This window comes from Hyaena hyaena, unplaced genomic scaffold (assembly GCF_003009895.1).
Source record: "Hyaena hyaena isolate Hyena2069 unplaced genomic scaffold, ASM300989v1 scaffold_189, whole genome shotgun sequence".
NCBI lineage: Eukaryota > Metazoa > Chordata > Mammalia > Carnivora > Hyaenidae > Hyaena > Hyaena hyaena.
Genome location: NW_024080821.1, coordinates 111,758 through 134,782, shown reverse-complemented (window position 1 = coordinate 134,782; position 23,025 = coordinate 111,758). Strand labels below are relative to the sequence as shown.

General features: G+C 45.5%; 1 protein-coding gene across 2 annotated transcripts in view; it reads right to left on the bottom strand.

The window, feature by feature from the left end:
* Positions 1 to 340: 340 nt before the first annotated feature.
* Positions 341 to 23,025, bottom strand: part of HLF (HLF transcription factor, PAR bZIP family member) — a 52,137-nt gene continuing 29,452 nt past the window's right edge. The window contains exons 3-4 of one of the 2 annotated variants that reach the window (XM_039241186.1): positions 7,819 to 8,039; positions 341 to 2,711 (exon numbers count right to left, since the gene is read on the bottom strand). In XM_039241186.1, coding sequence (XP_039097117.1) covers positions 2,493 to 2,711; positions 7,819 to 8,039 — 440 coding nt within the window. In that variant the 3' untranslated portion in view covers positions 341 to 2,492. The remainder of the gene's footprint in view (positions 2,712 to 7,818; positions 8,040 to 23,025) is intronic. The other variant, XM_039241187.1, reaches the window with a different exon arrangement.

Below are 23,025 nucleotides of genomic sequence, written 5' to 3'. Positions count from 1 at the left end.
GTAACTCCTGCCACTGAATAATTCTGCTGCTATTGGTCTCTCTACCTATAAAAAAGCCAACGCTGCATCCACTGTGTCCCTTCTTAAATATTACTTATGCAGTTCTGCTTAATTTGGCCAAAGGTTTTGTTTCTTTTCTTAGTTGTAGACCTGAACAATGCAATTCAAATCCAAGGCTCTCGCATGTCTGTAATCTGTAGCTCGGGACAAAATGAGTATCTAGTAGAAATATCCTTCTAGTCAGATTTCCCGAGACTATAACACGGAGACAGAAGCATTGCTGGTGGATGGACAAGGGGATCACCAGGTCATTCAAGAATTAGATACTCTGGAGGCAGGAGACTAGAAAATCCCATTGGTGAAAGGGTGTTTTAATCTAGCACAAAATGTTTCTTTGCAATAACAGCAGAATCTCTTGACATTACACAACTCGGTCAAACAAAGAACAATCATCTTTAAGGTCAAAACATCTACCAAATTATAAACCATACACATAACACCAATATCAACCTTATACTGCATAAGACGCACGTGCCCACAGAGGGGAACAGAATTGTTTGGGGTGCTTGCAGTGATATTTCATTCCAGAAACTCGTAACTTTGAAGTGAACGTTTTCATGGCAGATGCTTTTCCTAAAAAAACCCACTGTATCAGCCAATAAATATTTGACTAACATCCACTTTGTGCTTTTGGGTGACGTTAACTGACTTCTTTCTGAGACCTAATAGGAAACAAGAAAGCTCCTTATATATTTTAGAGCGGGATTCGTCACATCAAGCTTCGATACTGTCATAAAATTTTAATTTAAAGCAAAAAACATGCTGATGTATCAGTGACAGGCTTAAAATATTAAAGACTTCAAAAACCACCAAGCGCTTCTTTTCTGTACAACACTGATGAATATATATCTTTGCTATATAATTTTAAGACATGGAATAGTTTTCCTTTTCTCTTTGCTATATATAATATATGTCTTCCAAAATACATTGTCAGTATTTATATCTGAAAAATACTGTACAAAAAAGAACTTCCTATAATTACTCTGTATAAACATTAAACAATTTAATAATCTCTCCTTTTGGTCTATAGTAAACATTTAAATTGATTGGATTAACCACAGTTTGTGACAACACCATCCTCTTCCGAGATACACCAGTGTCTTTTACATTCATTTTTCACAAGTCCTCTTGATAATAGCACATACTTTCAAAAAGCAAACAGAAAATAAGAAACATAAGCTCCAGAATCATTAATTTATGAAGCATTCGAAAATGACACCACTAGGAAAAAGGGTCTTACAAAACATCAACTCATTAACTTAATTAACTGATTTTTAAAAACAGCAAGGTATAATTCACAAAAATATATATATTACCAAAAAATGGGGAAAACTGAATCTTAAGTAATTGTTTTGAATATCAAGAGGGATATGGAAAGAGGGAACTAGAAAAGTGTGTGTGTCGGGGGGAGAACAGAGAAAACAAAAGCAAACATCAATGTCAAAAGCTGTTCCAAGATGCAATTTTTTTTTTTTTTTTGTGGCTCCTACACTGATAAATTAATCCCTCATTCTTAGACCTGGCATTTCCCTCTGCTTCCTTGTCCTGGGGATGTTCTGGGCATGCTCAAATGCATTACTGTAATTTTTGTTTTTTAAAAGACAGTGAAATTCTTAGGGAACATATCCTATGTGCACTAGTAATACTCAGGCAGCATGCTCTAGCGTACAATAGGATTATTGCTTTAGGTACAGACGGTGCAAAAACACACTCTGTGTTCTAGAATAGTACTCTTACTTACCTGGGGTTTGTAGAATTAAAAGGAAACTTAGTAAATACCAGTAAGTAAATATGGGATCTAATAAATCTAAACAGCACTTGAAATTTGAAGACAATTATCACCAAAACTGAAAATATGAGGAAAGCAACCTATAACTGAAGAAAGAGAGAGAGAGAAAGAGAGACTGAGATTGAGAGAGATTGAGAGAGAGCTGCAGTGTAGTGCTAAGTGATTTTTGTGCACCTTATTAGCATGGTAACTTACAGAATAAACAGAAACAAGAGCTCATAGTCTTGACAACTGAGATCTACTATTTTACCAGGGCCCTGCTTGGTGGAGTCCAGCAGAGGGTCCTGGAAGAGCAGGCGGGAGCCACCAGATAGTGACACGGGAAGGGGCAGGAGGGGGGGGCGGGGCAGGAGACCCCATGAGGCGTCTCCACAGTCCAGTAAAAACACGGCACCTTTCTTTTTCGGAGCTGAAAGATGAGGAGAGGGCTACCTTAACACGGCAAGTGGAAAGGCGCGCGCGCGCACCGCGGACCACACGGGAGCACAAGCACGCGCGCGCACGCACGCACACCAGAATGTGAGTCAGTCGTGTTTATGCCTCTGGTAAAGTGCTGATGTCAGAAAGGTTGGTTCGGATGTGGTGCTCTCAGGCGGGAAACACACTGTCCATCTACTGGAAAGCCAGCCCACAGGAAGCCATCCTACAGGGGCCCGTGCCTGGCCTCGTACTTGGCAAGTATGTTCTTGCATTTGCCCAGCTCCTTCCGCAAGTCAGCCACCTCTTGGCGCAGGGCCGAGTTCTCCTTCTCCAGGAAGGACGCCCGGATTGCGATCTGGTTCTCCTTCAGCCGCCTGGCGTCGCGGGAACGCTTGGCTGCCATGTTGTTCTTCCTACGCCGGGCCCAGTACTTGTCATCCTGCTCATTAGTCACAGGGGGAAAGAAACAAGATGTTAGATTTCAGCCGCGGCGCAGGGGCCCGGGGTGGCGCCCAGGAGCCAGGGACCCACGCATCTCACTTCGCATCTCCTTCCCTGACAGTCTGTTTGCCTCTGAGACTACTGCTCATGCGCCGTGGCTTCGCTCCCGCAGCGTGGACGCACCTGTCCCAGCGCGCCCCGCCTTACTCTGCCCTGCAGAGGCGACGCCAGGGGCTGCACGAAAGCAAGTGGCTCACCTCACACCCTAAACTACATTCGGATCACAGTGCTTTCTTTGCTGAATGTTTTAAGAACCCTTTTCTTCCACTGGCGCTCATATGCTTGTTGGTAGAAGTCCATAGGATATTGTTGCAAGGCGACTTGGCAATATCTATCAACTATTTAAATGCACTACCATTGATGAAGCAACTCGTCTTCTAGTATCTGCCTCCACCCATCTGCATGCATCTGCACACAGACAGACCGGGGCACAGAATTTTCACTGCAGCATTGTCTCCAATGGAAAGAGATGGGGGAAACTAGGCAGTAGGAGATTTAATAACTACATGATGGTAAAGCCATACAAAAGGATACTCTGCAGCTGTTACAAATAATGATCCAGCTGAGCCAAAAAGATGTTCACGATCTACCACAATGTGGGTGGAAATGGCAATTTACTGATAAATATGTATGGCCTCATCTCACTTTGGTTAAAAAAAAATCACAATATTGTATATCATAGAAAGAGGCCCGGAAGGATTTATACCAAGTTATGAAAAGTGGTGCCTCTAGAAGGGGAATCGGAGGAGGGATGCCAAGGAGAGAAGTGGGATCTTTCACCTTTTCTTTCTGATGTATCCCTTGGTAATTAAAAACAGAAAGAAAAAGAAAACTCTCCACCTGCCACTGATCAATATGCTCAAATGTCGTGGCTAGCATTTAAATAATTTACTCTAATTTCCTGTTTAACTGTTCTCTAGGCCTTAATTCACCTGGGTACTATTTAAATGTGGTCAGTGTGAAAGCAATGTGTCCTCTTCCCCTCATCCTTGCCTCTCCCCCAAAGAAAGGAAAACTTTCCTAGGAAGACTAAGAAATGTCAATCTTCTTTTAGGTCTTACCAATTCATTTATGGAGCCACCTGGTGTGTTTTGCAAACCCCTCTTTCCAACAACTTGCAACAGCAAATCCCTCCATCCTAGCAAGGCTAATATTTGCAGTTATCTGTCACCCAGAATGAGTGAGCTGAGGCCAGTTCTTTCCCTCCCCCAGGATTGCAAGGGGCAGTCGGCACTGGAGGAAGTCGCGTGGGTTAGGACCACGACTGCAAGGAAGGTCAAGGTCAGTGGTGCACACCCATACCTGCCCGTTACCCTTGGCAAACATTTGCCCTGCACAAAGACGGAACGTGTGAGATAGAATGTCCGTGCACCTTGTGTCGGCCACTCACAACCTGGTACTGTTATTTATAAAGCACACCTAGCATAAATAATAGTATGTATTTGGTACATATTATTATTGTATATTATATTAACAAATAATATTGTATATTATTGGGTATATTGTATTACCAAATACAAATATTATTTGGTAAATGTACCAAATAATATTTGGTACGTTTCATAATAATATGTACCCAAATGAAAAACTGATCTTCATAAGAGCTGGTACCTTCTTTCAGAGAAGAAGGCTGTCCTTTGAAGAATACCTGGATAAGTCAGCTGCAGGCAGGTGTGCTGTGGCCAGCCATGGGATTTGTCATTTGTGCTTGGAAAAGGGGACAAGGGGCTGAAGAAAGGGGAGAGAGTCCTGGCCAGCTGGTTGGTGTGAGCTGGGAGGAGCTGAGAGAGTCACAGGACTTCACTGGAGGTAGGAAGACCTGAAGGCATATTAACAACAGTGAAGCCTCCAGTTCTGAAGGCAGCTGTTTGTTTACTTTGATATAAGCCCCAATTCCACTCTACTAGTCTCAGTGAATCTACCACATTCAATGTTCCTTGGGCATATGGTTCCAAGATTGTTTAAAAGAGGGGCTGACTCAGTACCCAACACAGAGGAACAGGAGCATGGAGGTGAAGGAGTTCATGAGAACAAGCCCCTGGGAAGTGGCAGAAGTTTGGGGAGTAGAGGGAAGGGAAGGGGTGTACTGCCCTAGGCCATGAACTTGGTGGTGTGTCACTGGGTATTAAGGAACAGGAGGTCACCAGCTGACCTCAGGGGAACAACCAACATTTCCGTCTCTTAGAGCTCTTCTCACTTGTAAGGTGTTTTCATTTCCCAGCCTCCCCTGTCCACATATGCAGGCCAGCTAGGAAAGGTGTGGAGTGGGGACCATCTCAGGTGAGAGGGGAGCTGGGAAGAGGAGAGGAGTGGAGCAGAGGCTGCAGAAGGCAGGAATGAATGATGGAAAGAGGAGTACCAGAAAAACCAGCTTGCCTCCCTTTGTTACCAGGGCACGGTTGGAGGAGGGGGGCGGGAGCAGGATATTGAGTGCCAGTGACCACTTTGGCACCATATTCCTGTCCTCTTCTCTATTCCCTGATGCAGGTGCTATCTGGCTAGCTGGCTGCCCCCACCCAGCAAGGGCCCACCCAGTCCTGCCCCATCATCTTCTGGAAGGTCTCATGTTTGACACTGCCTCCCCTGGCCAGTCCCCTCCTGAAAGCCAGTGATCCCTTTCTCTTGCCAGATTAGAAATTCCTCGAGAGTAGGAACACAATCAGTTCTGGTTCACCTTGGTGTATCCCCAGGGTTTGGAACACACAAGCCTTTAAAATATCTCTGTCAAGTGAATGAATGGACAGTTAAAAGTATTAAGACATCAAGGCGATTAAACCGATTCTCAGCTAGGAATCGTGGAACTGCGTTATTTCTCCTGGGGCATGCACACTAAAGGAATGGCTCAACAGAGTGGTTCAGGCAACTGTGGGCAAGACCGTTTATTAGTGGTGGGGCTATATCACTCATTTAGTTTGCTCATCCAATGCTGGGGGACACAAATACGTCTTCCATCCACCCCCTAGCTCAGTCCTCTCTGCTGGAAGGAGAAATAAGTTACAGCTCTGCTTCTTGTTTTGCATAAGATCATGGTCTGTGGCCTGAGGCTTCACTCACAACTGAAGAAATCCAAGGACACCTGGCAGAAGAATGTTCCTGCCTGCTACTTACCTGCCATGGGAGAAGGTCAGGCATGGCCATGACAGCCATACTAGGCATAATTCCAGCACAGACTGTTTTCACATGGTCTCTTTGTTGCCAAGGTTACCTGGGTTATTAAGTGAGCTTGCTCTTTGCTTTGAACTTGTAAATCTGGAGACCCTGTGAAGTTCTGGCTGGAAGTTTTATCTACTGCTCAGCATCATCCTTCTGAACTACCCTATGTTCAAATGGAAATCCATGCTTCATGGCTCCCCATGCTTCATGGAATCCACCATGGCTCCCCAGTTTATCTGAAGAGGTGAGCTCAGAAATACACACAGGATCGGGTGGCTAAGATGAAGAAAAGCATCCAGCTGAAAGAAGATACTCAGTTTCCCAGGACCTAATTCCATGGCATTTCTTACCTTATCTTAGTCTTGACCATCAGTTCCCTGACTTGTTGAGATTTTTTAAAGTATTATTTATTTACATAATCTCTATACGCAATGCGGGGCACGAACTCACGACCCCGAGATCAAGAGTCCCACGCTCTTTCAACTGAGCCAGCCAGGAGCCTCTTTTTTAGATTTTGTGGACTGTTAACTATGAAATTTACTCTTTTGATTCTTAGGGCAACAGCTACTGGTTTGTCACCCAAGGGACCCTGCTGTGGCCCCTGTCAAAGCCAACATGCTGCAGTGACCTTTCTGGAAACTAGAAGACTTGGGGACCAGGCCTTCCACTAACTAGCAGTGTTCACCTCACTTCACCCTTCTCTCTCTCCATTTCCTCAACTGCAAAACAGTAACTTTGGTGTAATGAACCTCTGAGGTCCCTGGCAGCCCTGACATCTGATGAGTCTGCTACAATCAAGGTAACCTCAAGTATGTAGGCAACAGCAGTGATTTCAATCTGCGGAGTACCTTTTCCTCCAGTGCTCTTTCTAGATGGCAAAAATAGGTAACAGGTTGAAACTAGTTCCAGGACAATGTTCCAAACTCCCACGCCTACAAGTGACTTTCCCTCTGAACCACAGTTAGTTTTGAGAACTGGGGGGTCAGAAGTTAGAAAAAGGCTAATTATGCCTGGTGTCAATGCCTCTAACGTATACAATCAAATCTCGATTGTCCGTATGATTGGAAGGAAGCACAAACTCAAGAAATTCTAAGCCATGGCTAATTAAAATGGTTCTATTTTGGGATTAGTGGACATGGCATAATTTTGGAAAGAATTCTCATTAATTATCATTAAATGTGTCAGATTAATTTTGTTTCTAGTTGTGTCAGACTTCATAAGGTAAATCTATTTTCCTTTATAAATCATGTGTCCCTTCAACACAGATGAAAAGAAACAACAACTTGGAATTAACTTTTTGTTGAGATACTCAAGTGACCATTATTTAAAATACAGAGTACACAATTACATATCAACGACAGCAGGGAATCCACCAGCTTCCTTGAGAAAACCCCACCCAGGTCCTCCAGGGTGGCAACAGGGAGACAGGTCTTATCTCTGGCTGTTATTCCCTGGGGCTTCTGGGGAAAAGGCAGATTGATTATTAACAAGTTCCCCAAGGAAGGTAAGCCTTGGAAAACTATTGGTCCAGATGTCCTTTGCAGATAATTTCCTTTCTCTTTCCAACCCTGAAAGATTTTGGGTTTGAGTTGATCTTATGGGGTTGTCATAGCATTCTCTGCAGATAGCAGGTTTGTTTCCTTCATGGGTTGTAAATCACTCCAGCATTTTTATTGCTTCTTCTTTCTGTGCTATATCAAGACATGCAAGGCATATTTCAGAAGATACCCAGGGAAAAAGCAACTTGCCCACAGTTCACATGCCAAGAAACAGGATCAGAAATCACAAGTCCATGGTTCACTAGCTTGTGTGATCTTCCTAGAGGTCACCCTTTTAATCTGCCTCTTGACCCCACCCTCCATTTGCCCAAAGCCTGATGACCAGTTCCAATTTACCTTCAGATCATCAGGGATGAAGACTTTGCGTGCTTTCTTAATCATGGGCTGTGGCTTCAGTTCTTCCTCAGAGAACTTGCGTTTGCGAGGGTCAAACATTTCCTGGCCAGGGATGCTGGAGAGGGCAAGATCTGCCGGGTCTGGCTCATAACCCACAGGGACCTGGATGGTGTCAGGATCAATGGGACTCGGTGTATTGCGGTTTGCTGGCAACAGCTGACCTGGAATGAGGCAGGAGCTTTAATTCAGGAATACTACCAGAGCCCCAGATAGCTACTTGATGGTACTTCAGGATAAGTGGCAAAAGTCTTCAACTTACTTATATATGTCTAACACTGTTTATTTTATTTTTCCTCACTATGTTACTGAGAACACAGCAGGTTGAGTATGATTTTACCCATGTCAGATGAGGCAAAACAAAGACCCACACACATGTTTGCAAACTAAATTTAAAAAATATGGGGCGCCTGGCTGGCTCAGTTGGTTGTGTCCAACTTGAGCTCAGGTCATGATCTCACAGTTCGTGAGTTCGAGCCCCACACTGGTCTCTCTGCTGTCAGCTTAGAGCCTGCTTTGGATCCTCTGTTCCCCTCTCTCTGCCCCTACCTGACTCTCTCTCAAAATTAACATTAAAAAAATTCGTGCATTCATTCTTTCCTATAACACATTCACGGAGCACCAACTATGTGCCAGGTACTCTGATTTTACCTTTATGGTGTTTTCCAGATAAGTCAAAGAATCAGACCCATCACTAGTCAGTTATGATATAGTGAAGGTGCTGAGACATAAGTAAGCATCACGTGTTTCCAGAGCGTGGGGGACAGTATATAACACAAAGGAGGTTAGGGATAGTTTGTAGAGGCGACACTTGGTGTAGCTGCATCTTGAGACAAACAGTAATTAGCAAAAAAAAAAAAAGGTAATCTAGGGACAAATATAAGCCAGAGGGCTGCCTTTTTGAGGGGCACAAGTGGTCTTGGGTAGCTGTAACACTGACTCAGAGCACAAGATGAAGTGGAGAGAGACACAAATGCAAGAGATGTGGTCAGGAGGGTGGATAGTGGGGATGTTACAAAAGGCACCGAATGTCACTGAAGGGTTCTGAGCTCCGAAATGACAGGCAGAGCTGAAGTAGGCAGAGAAGACTCAGGCAGTGTGAGGAATGGACCAAAGGAGGGACCGTGGAGATGGGACTCGGCTTCCAGGGTGCTGTGATGACCCACGTGTGTGTCTATGTTGGCAGTGGAGACAGTGGGCAGAGGGTATGTTCAAGAAGCATTTCACAAATCAGAAAGGACACAGCAGAGGGGACCTGACTTCCACTTGCGGTTCTGCCACCCCTGAAATGCACAAATGTCCCCAGAACAACGGGCTTATTGTGCTTCCAAATGTGTCTTACTGGTGAAAGTGAACTTAATGACAGACTGCGATGTTTACGCGGGCGGCTCTGAATCTCCACTTCTAATTTCAACTGAATTTTACAATTGCCCCTTTCACACCCAGAGAATAAAGGATACAGTCCGACTGTGTTTGGCACACCTCCCCCCCTCCCCGTCCCTCCTTCCTCACTGCCGATGGTTGGACAACGTGTGCAATCTCCTTTAGGCTTCATTAAAACCTACCCCAGGTTGAAGCACGAAGCCAGGGGCTCACATTCTAGCTGAACTATAAAACCATGCTCATCTGTTTTCTGGAAAGGCCTGGTGGGGAGCCTGCAAAATGAATGTTCTGGGTGACCTTTTAGGTCCTCACTCTGCTTGGAGCTCTCTTTGTATCCTGCTTGCCAAAGAGGAAGAGATGGGCCCCCGAGGTATTGGCAGAGGACAGAGATTTCTCATTAGCCAGCCTGCAGCTCAGCTACAGCTTCTAGAGACTGCTGAGTTCGGTATTGGATGGTGTCAAGCTAGATTTGATCTTGTGCCTCTTGACATCGCCTCAGAAAATGAACCATTCTGAGTCAAACGGGGATTTTATTTTCCCTTTAGAAATTCTCTTTGAACTAGATAACAAATCTACCCGATGCCATATCACTACCAGCACCACTGCACCAGCACCTCCCCATCACACACACACACACACACACACAAGCATGTGCACCCTCTCCTACCCTCTGGAAGCATCTTGTGGTTAGTATTTCCCAAACCTAATTGCTACAAGTTACTTCACATTTTTCTTGAGGACTTTGGAATTCTGTTAATTATTCTATATTGTAGTGTTTTCCCTTATTGCTTTATAAATGTTAAGCTTTACACACACACACACACACCACTCCTCTACTGGACAACATGGTCTTTCATGTTTCATCTACTGTATCCCCACCCCTCCTGACCCGTGGTACCTACTTCGGAGTTCGGCTTCTACAAAGTGTACTCCTCATGTAATGGTGGCCCTCTGGGATGCTGGGCTCTGACATTCATTCGTGGACATTCTAACAACAACATGGGCTGAAACTTAGTTGGGCATTCTTTCTCCCCAGCCCTTTCTGCAGTGGAAGTAGGTCATGCCTCCCTGCAGAATGCAGAAAACCTAACTGGAGCATAGATAAGTTCAACGGCTTCCCCAGCATCAAACAGCACATGGCAATGGACCCGAGTGAACCTGAGAAACACATCCAGAGATACTCTTGTGCCATCTCGTTTACCTACATTTTCTACTGAGTTAATTCTGCTGGACTCATTCCCCGCCCCTCCCCCATTCTAAAATGTCACCATTTGGGTAATAAAAAGGAGAACCTTTATTATTTTGTCTTACCTTTGAAGATTTTCAAAATTTTTACATAAGAATTTTCAACTTAAGAATGTATTGTGCCATACATTTTTAAAATTACCAAAGATGTTCATTGTAAAACTTCAACAAATGCAGAAGTGTGTCGAGAAGTGCTTCTCTCCCCTGCCTCCAATCCATCTTGCTACTTTTCCCAGAGGTGACAGCCCTTAACTGCTTGGTGAAAACCTTAATTTTTACACATATGACTTAGTAGGATTATACTACCCACATATCTTAAATTACTTTTTCAACATACCATATACAATTTCCCACGTTAGTATAGTTTTATTTATTTATGTATTTATTTACTTACTTACTTAAGTTTATTTACTTTGAGAGAGGGAGGGAATGCATGAATAGGAGAAGGGCAGAAAGAAAGGAAGAGGGGGAGAGAGAATCCCAAGCAGGCTCTGCACTATCAGGGCTTGAACTGACCAACTGAGATCATAACCTGAGCTGAAGTCATATGTTGAACCGACAGAGCCATCCAGGTGCCCCTACTTTGTTCTTTTTGAAAGGGTGTATAGTGTCTACCTACACATTTCCAACTGATAGATTTTTAGGTGTATATTTTTGTAGAAGAGATTCCTAGAAGTGGGAGTGCTCATCCAAAAGGGATGTACATTTTATATTTATAAACATGCTGCTAAACTGTCATATCTACTTACACTTGTACCAACATTTATGAGTGGATTTCTGCACAATTAAATATTAATTTTTAAAATGCTGTCAATTTGATGGACACAAATATCACTATTGTTTTAATTTCCATTACCATTATTACTAATGAGACTGAACATCTCACCTATTTATTGAGTATTTATTTCTTCTGCTATATACCACCTCTTCCTTCCTATCATTTGCCCCCTTTTAAATGGATTTTGTTGCTTATTCATTTGTAAGGACTCTTTATAGACTGAATATCATCCTTTTATCTGATTTATCTAGAGAAAACATTTTCTCCATGACTACTATTTTCTAACTTTGCTTATGGAGTTTTTCACTATTGGCAAGATCTTACATTGTAATGTAGTAGTATTTTTTAAAAGTCTGCTTATTTTTGAGAGAGACAGAGACCATGTGACTGGGGAAGGAGCAGAGAGAGAGGAAGAAAGAGAGAAAATCCCAAGCAGGCTCCGCCACTACCACAGAGCCTGATGCAGGGCCCAAAATCACAAAACTGTGAGATCATGACCTTAGCCAAAACCAAGAGTCAGACTCCCAACCAACTGAGCCACCCAGGCACCCCTGTAATGTAGTAATATCTTGAAATCTTCTACAGGACTGCTGATGCATAGGGACACATGTACCCCTATTTCAGCACTCTCAACAATAGTCAAAACATGGAAAGAGCCTAAATGTTCATCAACTGATGAATGGATCAAGAAGATGTGGTTTATCTATACAATGGAATACTACATGGCAATGAAAAAGAATGAAATCTGGCCATGTGTAGCAACATGGATGGAACTTGAGGGTGTTATGCTGAGTGAAATAAGTCAGGCAGAGAAGGACAGATACCATATGTTTGCACATACAGGAGGATTAGGAGGAAGTTAATGGAGGACCATGGGGGAGAAGAAAGGGGGAAAATAGTTGGGGAGAGGGAGGGCGGCAAATCATGAGAGACTCTTGAATGCCGAGAACAAACTGAGGACTGATGGGGGTTGGGGGAGAGGGGAAGGGGGGTGATGGGCATGGAGGAGGGCACTTGTGGGGATGAGCACTGGGTGTTACATGGAAACCAAGTTGACAATAAACCATTAAAAAAAAAAGACGTCTATACCCACCCCCAAATTATATTATATATGCACACATATGTATACATCTATCTATATCTATGAATTATTTTTTTATTAAAGTTTACTTATTTTGAGAAAGATAGAGAGTGCACATGAGTGGAGGAGGGGCAGGAAGAGAGGGAGAGAGAGGGAATCCCAAGCAGGCTCTGTACTGTCAGTGTGCAGCCTGATGTGGGGCTCAAATTCATGAACCATGAGATCATAACCTGAGCCAAAACCAAGAGTCAATGCTTAACCAATTGAGCCACTGAGGCACCCCAACACATATATGTATTTATAGATGTATATTACTCTATATTTTTCTCTAATACAACTATAATGGATTTATATTTTCAGAATTGTGAGCTGCCCAGAATTTAATTTTGTGTGTAGTATAAGCAGGGGGTTTTACTTGATGTTTTCCAAATGTCTTAATATAATGTTATCAGTAAAGTTTGATATTTGATAAGGCAAGTTTTATACCCCTTATTGTTCTTTTTAGAAAATTTTTTTTAGATGGGCATTGAGGACTGTTGGGTGAGCACTGGGTGTTGTCTGTAAGTAATGAATCATGGGAATCTACTCCCAAAACCAATGTACACTGTATGTTAGCTAACCTGACAATAAATTACATATATATGTATATGTGTGTATATATAATAGAAAATTTTTCTTTGGTATTCTTGTAGTCTTCAGGGTGAATTCTGGAATCCACCTATCAAGTTATATTTTAAAAAGATTTTGAATGAAAATTGCATGAAAGCTATGAGTTAATGTGGGGACAAGTGAGGTCTTTAAAATGTTTACTAACCCCCAAGTATAACTTTGCATGTTTTATTTTTCTGGTATTTTCTTATATCTAGCAGTTAAGGCCTATAGCTTTCTTCATTTTAACTATTCACGTTTATGGCTAGTACATCCCTTAAATGTTTTATAGTAGCTGTTCCTAGTGTAAATTTTCTCTTATACCTTCTAATTGGTTATTGCTGGTGCCTAGAAAGCTACTGGTTTTAAAATGCGGGGGTTATATCCAGCCACTTTACTCTCTTATTAGTCCTAATTGCTCTAGCATTGCCAGCTTACTTTTCTAAGAGAAAACTAATATAGTCTTCTGCCTCTAGGGATAGTGTTGCTTCCTTTCAATGTTTATAATTCCTTCTTTTTACAAGACCTCACTGCATCAGCTAGGCTCTGCAAGGCAAGGAAGAGTAAGACAGTAAAGACCAGAGATTCCTGCTTGTTTCAGCCTTTAATGGGAACAGTTGTTAGTACTTCCTCTGAAGTACTCAAGTATGAAGGTTTGTTTCAGCATCCTAATAGCTGCAGCATGACAAACTAAGGCAGCCCCAACATCTTATACTGAGAGCTCTTGTTTTTTTTTTAATCAGAAATGGTGCATGAGATTTCCTCAAAGACCTTTTTAGAATCTGTTGAGATGATCGTGTGTTTCTTCTCCTGTATTTATTAAGTCTGAGCTTGGTATTTCTCCAAGGCCTTCTCTGAAAGATCTGGTGGGGGATGGGGGTGGGGTGGGGACAAGATCAGCCCTGCGATGTAGAATCTGCAGTTTTCTGGCACACAGTTTTCTTCTTTCTAAAACCATCTTGATGAAAGTCACTTCCGAGAGGGCCAGGGAGGATTTCTGGAGGGAAGGGTGGAACCAAAGTGCTCAAATCTGGAATAAGATTGGAAATTACCTTCAAATTACTCAGAATAGGCCGCTACTTTTGTCACAGATTAGGCATGACTAAACCTCCAACTAGTATAACTGAAGATCGGCCACTTCCTACTATTCTATACTTTCACAAGAATTTAGCATCTCGTGTTCCATGGCCAACTGGCTAGAAGTCATCGATGAATGGGAACAGCAACAATCTCTGTCCTGTGTCCTTATCTCTTTTCAAGTCAACGGTTTGTTTAATTGATGGTTGCCTCAAAGTAGTCAGTTACAGTTGTATTTGCCATTTCTTCAAGGCTAATTGCAACACCTCCAACCTTTCTGTTGTGCTTCTTGTTAAGTAAACAAAACATTACATCTGCAGCAGTAATGGCAGGACAAATAGTACTCCAGTGTTTACCACTGACAAGCATTATTATCTATAAAGGAAGGCTGAGAAAAGAGAAAGTAATCTGGTATTGGCCTAAGTGTTCTCTATTAGCACTGATGGGTGAACTTCCTTGTGATCTGAAGTTTGGTCCCACATCTTGGTCTGAAATCTTTCTCTCCTCCCCATAACCAGTTTGTGGTCCATCTGCCTGTCATCACCTTCTGGACCCTGGGTGGTCCTAATTTGAAACAGCACCATTTACCCTCTCTTGCCTCTGAGGGCACAGCCTACTTCACTACAAAACACCTTCTGAGAATCCCTTACAATACAGGGAGCCAATAAACTTAGAAGACTGAAGTAACACTAGACAGTCCCTAAAGAGTGCTCACAATATGTACAGAGATCACATAAAAATCTCACATGTACATCCTAAGGCTACTGGCTTTCTGGACATGGAGGCCAATTAGCCGGGCTCTGTTCCAATGGAAGGAACCCATTCTCATGTTCATCAAGCAGTCTGCAAAAGCAGCTATGTCCTAATGGATAAAGGTCTCACCCTTCCCTCTATGCATGTTCCATTCCATGTGACTTTGCAGTTCCAGGCAGAGTCTATCTCCTTACCCCTTGAATCTGGGCTGGCCTTGTGACTTGCACTGCCCAACAGAGTGTGGCAGATGTGAAGAGTGTCAGTTCCAAGGCTGGGCCTAAAGAGGCTTTGCGTGCTCCTACTTCATTCTTCTCTCCAGCATTTGTCACCCCCATAAACATGCTCAGTCCAGCCTACTAGGGAGCGAAGGGCACATGGAACAGGCCAGGCTAGGTCAGCTCCCTCGAGATGTGAGTCCAGCTCTGATCAGCAGAGCCACCAGACCAACCCATACCATTTCAAGGTAAATCAACAAATAAACCTTCATGTGTGCATGCCATTGGGTATTTGTGACTACTTGGTGAACATAATCATGAGATCAGAGGCCTGATCTACAGAGCTGGGCTACTGTGTACAGGGAGACGATTATGTAATAGCATTAATAGCACAGCAGGGTTTTTCGATGTATGGGGTAGTGGTTAAACTGTGAAGTGAGTCAGACTTGGGTTTGAATTCTGATTCTGCTACCAGTGTGTTGTCAACTTGGGTGTTCGTGAATAAAGGACAAGAAAGAAATACTCCCCCATTTCCTAATAAGGTCTGCTTTAAGGAACAGAACTACTGGGGGACGTCTGGGTGGCTGAGTTGGTTAAGCATCTGACTTTGGCTCAGGCCATGATCTCACAGTTTGTGGGTTCGAGCCCTGCGTTGGGCTCTGTGCTGACAGCTTGGAACCTGGAGCCTGCTTTGGATTCCGTGTCTCCTTCTCTCTCTGTCCCTCCCCCACTCATGCTCTGTGTGTGTGTGTGTGTGTCTCAAAAGCAAATAAACATTAAAAAAAAAAAGAAACAGAACTATTGGTGTTCCCCACCCCCTGCTTTTTTTTTTTTTAAATTTCCCTCTCTGAGTTTCTTCATCTGCAAATGAAGATTACAATGCCAGCCTCATGGGGTTGTATGAACAATGAATGAGATAATGTGTCTATAAATAAAGTGCTTAACACAATGCATAGTACCTGGAAAGTACTCAATAAATGATTTATATATAAATACAATTACAAAATATAGATGCTGTAATCACAGATGGTTAAAAAAAAACAGAACAGGCTGTGCCCCCTTGCCCGAGCTGCCCAGTCTCCCCTGAATCACTGCCACGTCCCCCTGACGGCTCCTTCGCCTTCCATTCGCGTCTCCACAATGCACTCTCCACGCAGCTACCAGAAGGTATTCTAAAAATGCAGACCTATGCAGGGCACTCCCCCATACCAAAACCCTCCCAAGGCTTTCCATTGCCACATATGATAACATTCAAGACTCCCCCTCACTCAATATGCTTAGCCATGCTGGCCTTCTTTCTGCTCCTCACAGGGCCCAAGTAGGACCCACCCGGGCCTTTGTACTTAGCATTCTCTCCCCCTAAACCGCCCCTCCCCTGCTCTCTGCCTGCCCGTCCTTTTGTGTCATTTAGACACCAGCTCTCTGCATCTCCTCTATCCTCTGACTTCCCCCTGCACTCCGCCTTTCCAACCACCCATCTCATCACCTTTACAGTCTCTTGTCTCCACCCCAAACTCTCTTTGGTACTTCATGACCTTTGGTGACCGCCTCCCTCCACCTGCATGGAGGCTACACCAAATGGAGACCTTGTCTTATTTGTGCCCTATCCCCAGCTTCCACAGGCGGCCCGCGTCAGGGCCGCATGCGCACAAACTGTGCGGGAACCAGAAATAAAGCCTCCTGGATCCTAACAAGGACTGTCTGGGGAATCAAGGGCTATTTTTTTCTTTACATTATATTTTGCAGGTTGTCTAGAGCGAGCACCTTTCATTTTCAAGGTCAGAAACAAAAACATTATTTTTTCAAAGAGTAGGCTTTGCTACACTCAGCACATAATGCTTTCAGGAGCCCATGTTAGAGAAGAAGACAATCAGAGCCCCTAGAAAGGAAGAAGAGAAGGAAGGGGAGGAGAAAGAACAGACCAAAGAAGGAGAAGAGAATGGGGCAGAGGGAGAACAGGAAGGTGAAAACAAGGAATTAACAAACTAAAGCAGGAATCCAAGAATGAACGAAAGAAAAAACATGGAAGGGGGGGAAGGAAGAAAGGAGAGAAGGGAGGAAGGGAGGGAACATGAAAGGAGAGAAGGGCATAAAAAAGAACAGAAGGGAAAGAGAAAGAAAGAGGGTGAAAAAGAAAAGATTTAGCTGAGGACTGAAATGGGAAATGCCCTTCTCGACCCCAGCTCCTGGGAATCTATCATGACCCTGACGCTCTTCAAGTGTCCTGAGCCTTATATGGCAGACACGCTGACGTTAAGGCAAAAACGAATCTCGCACACACACCCACCCACCCTTGTGTCAGATTCAGACAAGGTTCCCAGTAAGTGTGGTCCATGCCTGCTGAACAGATGCACCAAAAGGCACACTACAAAGATGGCTTTGATATAAGTAGCTCTTTTCCTGCAACTCCTTGAGCACAGTAACAGACTGTCAACAGAATTATGGGACCATCAGTGAGCATCTCCCGGAGTCTGTGGGATGGTAGGCGGGCTTGCCCCGCCCACAGGTAAGCAATGTCAGCAATACTGGTGGTGACTGGGTGGGGCCCTTACTCTCCACCAGACCCCTGTGATGGGTGGGCTCATTTAATCCTTACAATGGCTCTATGAATGTGGAATTATTACTACCCCCATAAGGGATAGAAACAGTTTAAGACAAGCTTGGCAATGCTAAATAATTTGCCAAAGGTTGCCCAACTAGCAGATGAAACGGACTCATCTTCCGATTTTTCTGACTCTGAAACCAGAATTGGTTTTTCAATTGTGTACATTCCTCAGAAGTGGGGTCCAGAGAGCTTAACCCTGGGTCAGTGGAAAGCAGGGGACTTTGCGCTTCCGGAGTGAGTCCTGTGTCAGGACCTGGGCTTGGAGCCTAATGTACAACACTGAACTGAACCGTCAGCCCACCCCATGGGGGTGGATTGTGTCCCACATTTTATGGATGAGGAAACGTTTGGTCAGAGAGGTGAAACCATTTGGTAAAGCCATGCACTAAAAAGCTGGGGGGTAGGGTGAAGGTCAGGTAGAGTTCAGACTCCAAGTCCCCTTGATCCACAGTAGATCTGCCCTTTCTACTCTGCTTTCCTCTCAAAGGGACAGGAGAGAATATGGAGAACTCTGCAGGTTCCCTTCTCTCTATCCCAACATGGACAAGCAGCAGATGGACCCCCAAAGAGGTGGGAATAGCCTCCTGTCACGGACAAGAGCCCCCAGGAAGTTACGGCCGGCCAACCACTCTTTTCCTCTCCCTTCTTCTCTCCCCTCCCTCCACTTCTCCACTACCTCTGTCCCCCTTAATGGCCAGCCTGTGCTAAGGGCACGTCTGCCTTAGACAACACCCACTGCTGGCCACAGGGCCAGGGCTTCTGTCCATACTAGGTTTCACGCACTGGCATCCTTAACGAGCTTCTGGATAGCCAAAGATCATGCCTCACAAGGAGAAAGGCAAGGATTCCTGGGAGAGAGGGTGTGTAACATACTGTTGTGTGGATATGCAGTTGGCTTCAGAGGTTGCCTCGTGGGGGAAGCATGTTTTACATCCACACCCTTAAATGATCACTCTGCCAATTAGTGCTTGGTCTGGGCTCGGGCGAAGAAAGTCAGCCGGAACTCTGATCTGAGGCTCAGCTCTGGCCGCATCCCTCTGCTGTGACCTGTTCTGTGAGACAGCATGGTTCATCAGAAAGCTCAGACACACTTGGACTCGTCACTGCGTTGCCCCTAAATGGCTCTGTGGCCTGCGGCTGTGGCTACACACAGTCTCGTTCTCTCATCCGCTGTGGAGGTCTGGATGGGGTGGGCGGCAGGCTGGAAGACAAGTCCCCGTGTCTCTCCCTCATGCTCCCCAGCACCTGCTCTCCTGTAGCTGTGGCCCAGGCAACCATGCCCCCCCCCCCCGCGTGACCCTAGGTCCAGGACAAGCACTTTGCCCTGAGATTGTGCAGCAGTACCCAAAATGGCCCTGACTTGACTCGGCAGCTCCTAACTTGGCAGGAGCTGAGACCAGATTCACAAGGCCTCTTGTTCCAAGGGTGTTTATCATCGTGCCTCTTGCCAACGGTGTCAGCAAGAAACCTGCCTCCTTGAACTGACTGGAAGGTGAGGCCAGAGAAGCTCCTAACCTCAGCCTGTTGCAAGTCAGTCAATGGGGGGCAGAAGTTTCAGCTAGTGGTCAGGGCACACGTGGGCTTTCTCGCCACGGCCCCTGAGGCAGAGCACGCTCCGCCTCCTCCCTCGTGGGCCCAAGGCCTCTCCGCATCCCTGCCACGGCACCACACGGCACCGCACCACGGCACCGCACCACGGCACCACGGGCCTGGCTGGAAACGAACTCAGTGCCAAAGACAGAGGCCCAAGGGAGACATATTTCAGATCGGGCCACACTGGCCCAGGGTGGGGGTGTGGGGTCACAAATGGGGAACGAGAGGCACTGCCTTCCTCCCACACACTCACACCCCTGCCCCCACCCCACCCCGAAGCTACGGCTCTACAGGGGGGTAAGATGGGGCCCTTTGGTTTCCTCTGCACGTGCAGGGAATGCACGGCGGGGAGAAGACCTGGGAAGTGGAGGGTTGAATCCCGGCCACCTGCTGGCTAGCTCAAAGTCTTTGAATCGTTTTTGTGCTCCTGCTATCCCTTCTGGAGGAGGGGAGGCCCTATCCCTCCCAAGGCTGCCATAGTGACCATGGGAGTGGCAGAGAGTGGCCATTTCAAGCCTCCCTGCACCTCCACGTGCTAGAAAACAAGCAACAAGAGACATGTGGAGAGGAGGACAAAGTGAACATGGAAGCCCAGTGTGTGCTCACCGCAGGCTCCTCCCCGGACCCCCGCCACAGGCTGCATGGGGGGAACGCAGTCAAGACCCACCACTTCCCACAGAGGAGCAGTGACGGGCAGGGGCTCCCGCTCGCACTGGCTGTTGCATCCAGACCTCGCATGTTGTATTTCTCTGGCCTCACTGCACCCTCCTGACCGCCCTGGGAGGCAGGCAGGACCGATGGGGGTGTTTTGCAACGGAGAAAGTGAGCCGCTAAGCGATTTACCCGGGTCCCCACAGGATGAGGCTACTTTCTGATCAAGCAGAGAAACAAGCTCTCGCAACCTAGAGTCTATTTTCAGAGGCTCTTTCCATTTTTAATGACAATGTGCACCACTTGAATCAGCACCACCTAGGTCCCTGGAGTTTCTTTAATTGTCTGAGTTGGTGAAAATGTGCAGGCCTAGTCATTTGAAACTGGCAGTTTCCAAAATGCTGCCATGGCGAGTTATTAAGCTGTCTATCCTCCTTTGGGCTATGTTAAAATTTTTGTTTGGATCGAGAGGAGGGAGTGAAATAGGAGGCCACATAAGTGGTGAGGTCGCTGACGCTCCCCGCGAACCCAGGAGCCCGTGGCAAACAAACGGTCCACACTGTCCCTGAACACCACCCTTCCTCCTCTCCCCAACCCCCAAACCAAACCAAACAAACATAGGAAGAAAAACAGGATTGTTTTAAAGCCCGAGTTTCCGGATGAACATGAATAGGATTCAGGTGTGTCTGTGGTTCTGCAGCTTCTCAAGGAGATTCACAAAAATTCTTTCCTGTGCAAGACTCCAAGCTGAGCACCCAAAAGTAAACACGCTTTTCCAGAGTCTCCTTACCTTGGCCCCAGGCCAGGGCTCTGTGTGGCTGGCTCCTACCAAAGTTCACAAAGTCCTAGCCTGATCTGGCTGTCACCGCACCTCGCCCCTGATTCGCAGTCACATCCAGCTCAGAGTGTTGAGGCCAAAACCATCCTTCAAGCTTCCAGGACTATCAGCCTCTCATGCTGGCCAACTGTCTGTTTCTCCATTCTAGCAGGCTTCGAATATTAACCACACACCTCTCATGCAGGACAGAGAAGGGAGCCATGGATCCCAATCCAAAGTCTCCATCAGTTATAAAAACCTTGGGGAGACTTCTGGGCTTCCCTCTGACCACCCATTAGATAACAGGATACAAGGTTGGAATGACAGCAGAGGCCCATTCCAGCTCTGGCAATGAAGTATCCCCAAAGCTCAAGGGAGGTTTTTCTTTGTGGTTTATTGTTTTAGGCCACGTACACGCCATTCTGCTAAGGACTTGGATAATTGCAATTCCTTCCGAATTAGTCTCTCTGACACCTGCGATCCTGGCTGCCAATACAGCCACCAGGCTACTCTTTCTAGAACATCTCCAGGATCAAAGGTAGCCAATGGCTCCCCACTGCCTCCCATTTCTACACTGTTGACACTGAAGGCCCTCCTGATTCAGGCACACCACCCTCACCGTTTAGTCCCTGCTCAAAACAAGCTGCTCTGCCTTGTTTCCTGGACATTCTTGCTCGCATCCCCTCTACCTCTACCTGTCTTGCCACCCATCGGGGTCTAATTCAAACCCTCCTCCTGCTTAATGCCCCAGTGTGGGTGGCAAATTCTAACTTCCCTCACAGTTAGCGTCCATATCATGTTGCACTAAGCACATGCCAGCCTAGAATTTTTACCAGATTTACCAGATTAAGTCACTCCACAACGTCTAAGCAATTACCTATTCTCCAATTAGATTGGAAATCTTTTCAGGGTAAGGCCTTGCCAACGCCTTGCATAAAAGATGATTAACAAAGGCTTTCCGATCAAAACATTCATTTGTGTAATAAACATTCATTGAGCACCTAGTATGGACTAGGCTCTGAGAACTGATAAGTAAAATCCAACCCCTGGGAGCATACAGACACATGTGGAAGTAGGTAAGCAAACAGATGAATACAGGTGCTCAGTGTTCTGAGAGAGAGAGAGCTTTGCCCCGGGAACCAAAGGTTGGAGTTCAAAGGCTGATCATTAATTCAGATCCCTGCAGAGGCTGTAGAGACATCAGGAATAGCTTCTCTGAGGGAGCTGGCATCTTGGTGGACTTTTGAAATTGGCCAGGCAAATCAATAAACAGGGGGTGGTCAAGGCAGAGGGAGCAGAATATGTGAAGGCATGATGATGTGAGAAAGTTCATGGCCAGTCAAGGAACTGAATGGTTGGTACTGTTGGAGCTCAGAGGGCAAAGAGAGGGGGAGTAAGAGTTGAGACCAAAGAATGGCTTCAGATGGTTAGATTTATCCTCAAGGGTTTGGAACAATTGATAAAATACTGCCATAGCAACCAAGTGGAGGAGAGATCAGAGGGGAGACTGGAAAGGAGGGTCCCCCACAAAATGGCAGAGGACTAGGTAGGTTCAAGAGTTACTGATGAGGAGGGCTCACTATGAGCCAACTTGATATGGGGAAAAGTGAAGGAGAGAGCAAGGTAAATTTTTAGGTGTCTGGCCAGGACAGCTGGAAAAAGGAGGTGGCTAAAATTCACCGGAAATAGGGACTACAGTGGAGTCAGCATATCCAAAGGAAAGGACAGTGTCTGGCTGTGGGCCCATCGAGCCTGGGGTGCCTGTGCATTCCAGATGAAGAAGCTAGAGAACATAGATCTCAGTTGTGTACATGAGTCTAGGTTTCAGAAGAGCAACCCTAACAACACCTACAGATTTAATAACCTTGAACCCCCACTCCCCCGCCCCTCCAGGTGAGATCACAGAGCCTGAAGAAAACCAGAAAAAAGGTCCTGGGGAAACCCTGACATTTTAGGGACAGGGAGAAGAACACTCTGTGGAAGATACTTAGGAGAGACCAGAGAAAGAGGAGGTAAGCTAGTTCTTGGACAAGCTGGTGAAATGGGACTGACCAAAAAGATGGTTCTCCTAATTATGTTGTTAATCCCTTATGGGCAGTCACTGTACCTCCTAATCAAGAAGCTACATTACCTCCATTAAACAAATGAGACACAATACAATGAGACAGATCAAGTAATTTGCTCAAGGTCAAATAGTTGGAAGAGGCTCCATTCAAATTAGGGCTAGCTCCAAGGCCCCAGTGTTCTTTCTACGTTTCCACCTGCACTCACACACGCCCACCAGCAAAATTAGTGCCAACAATT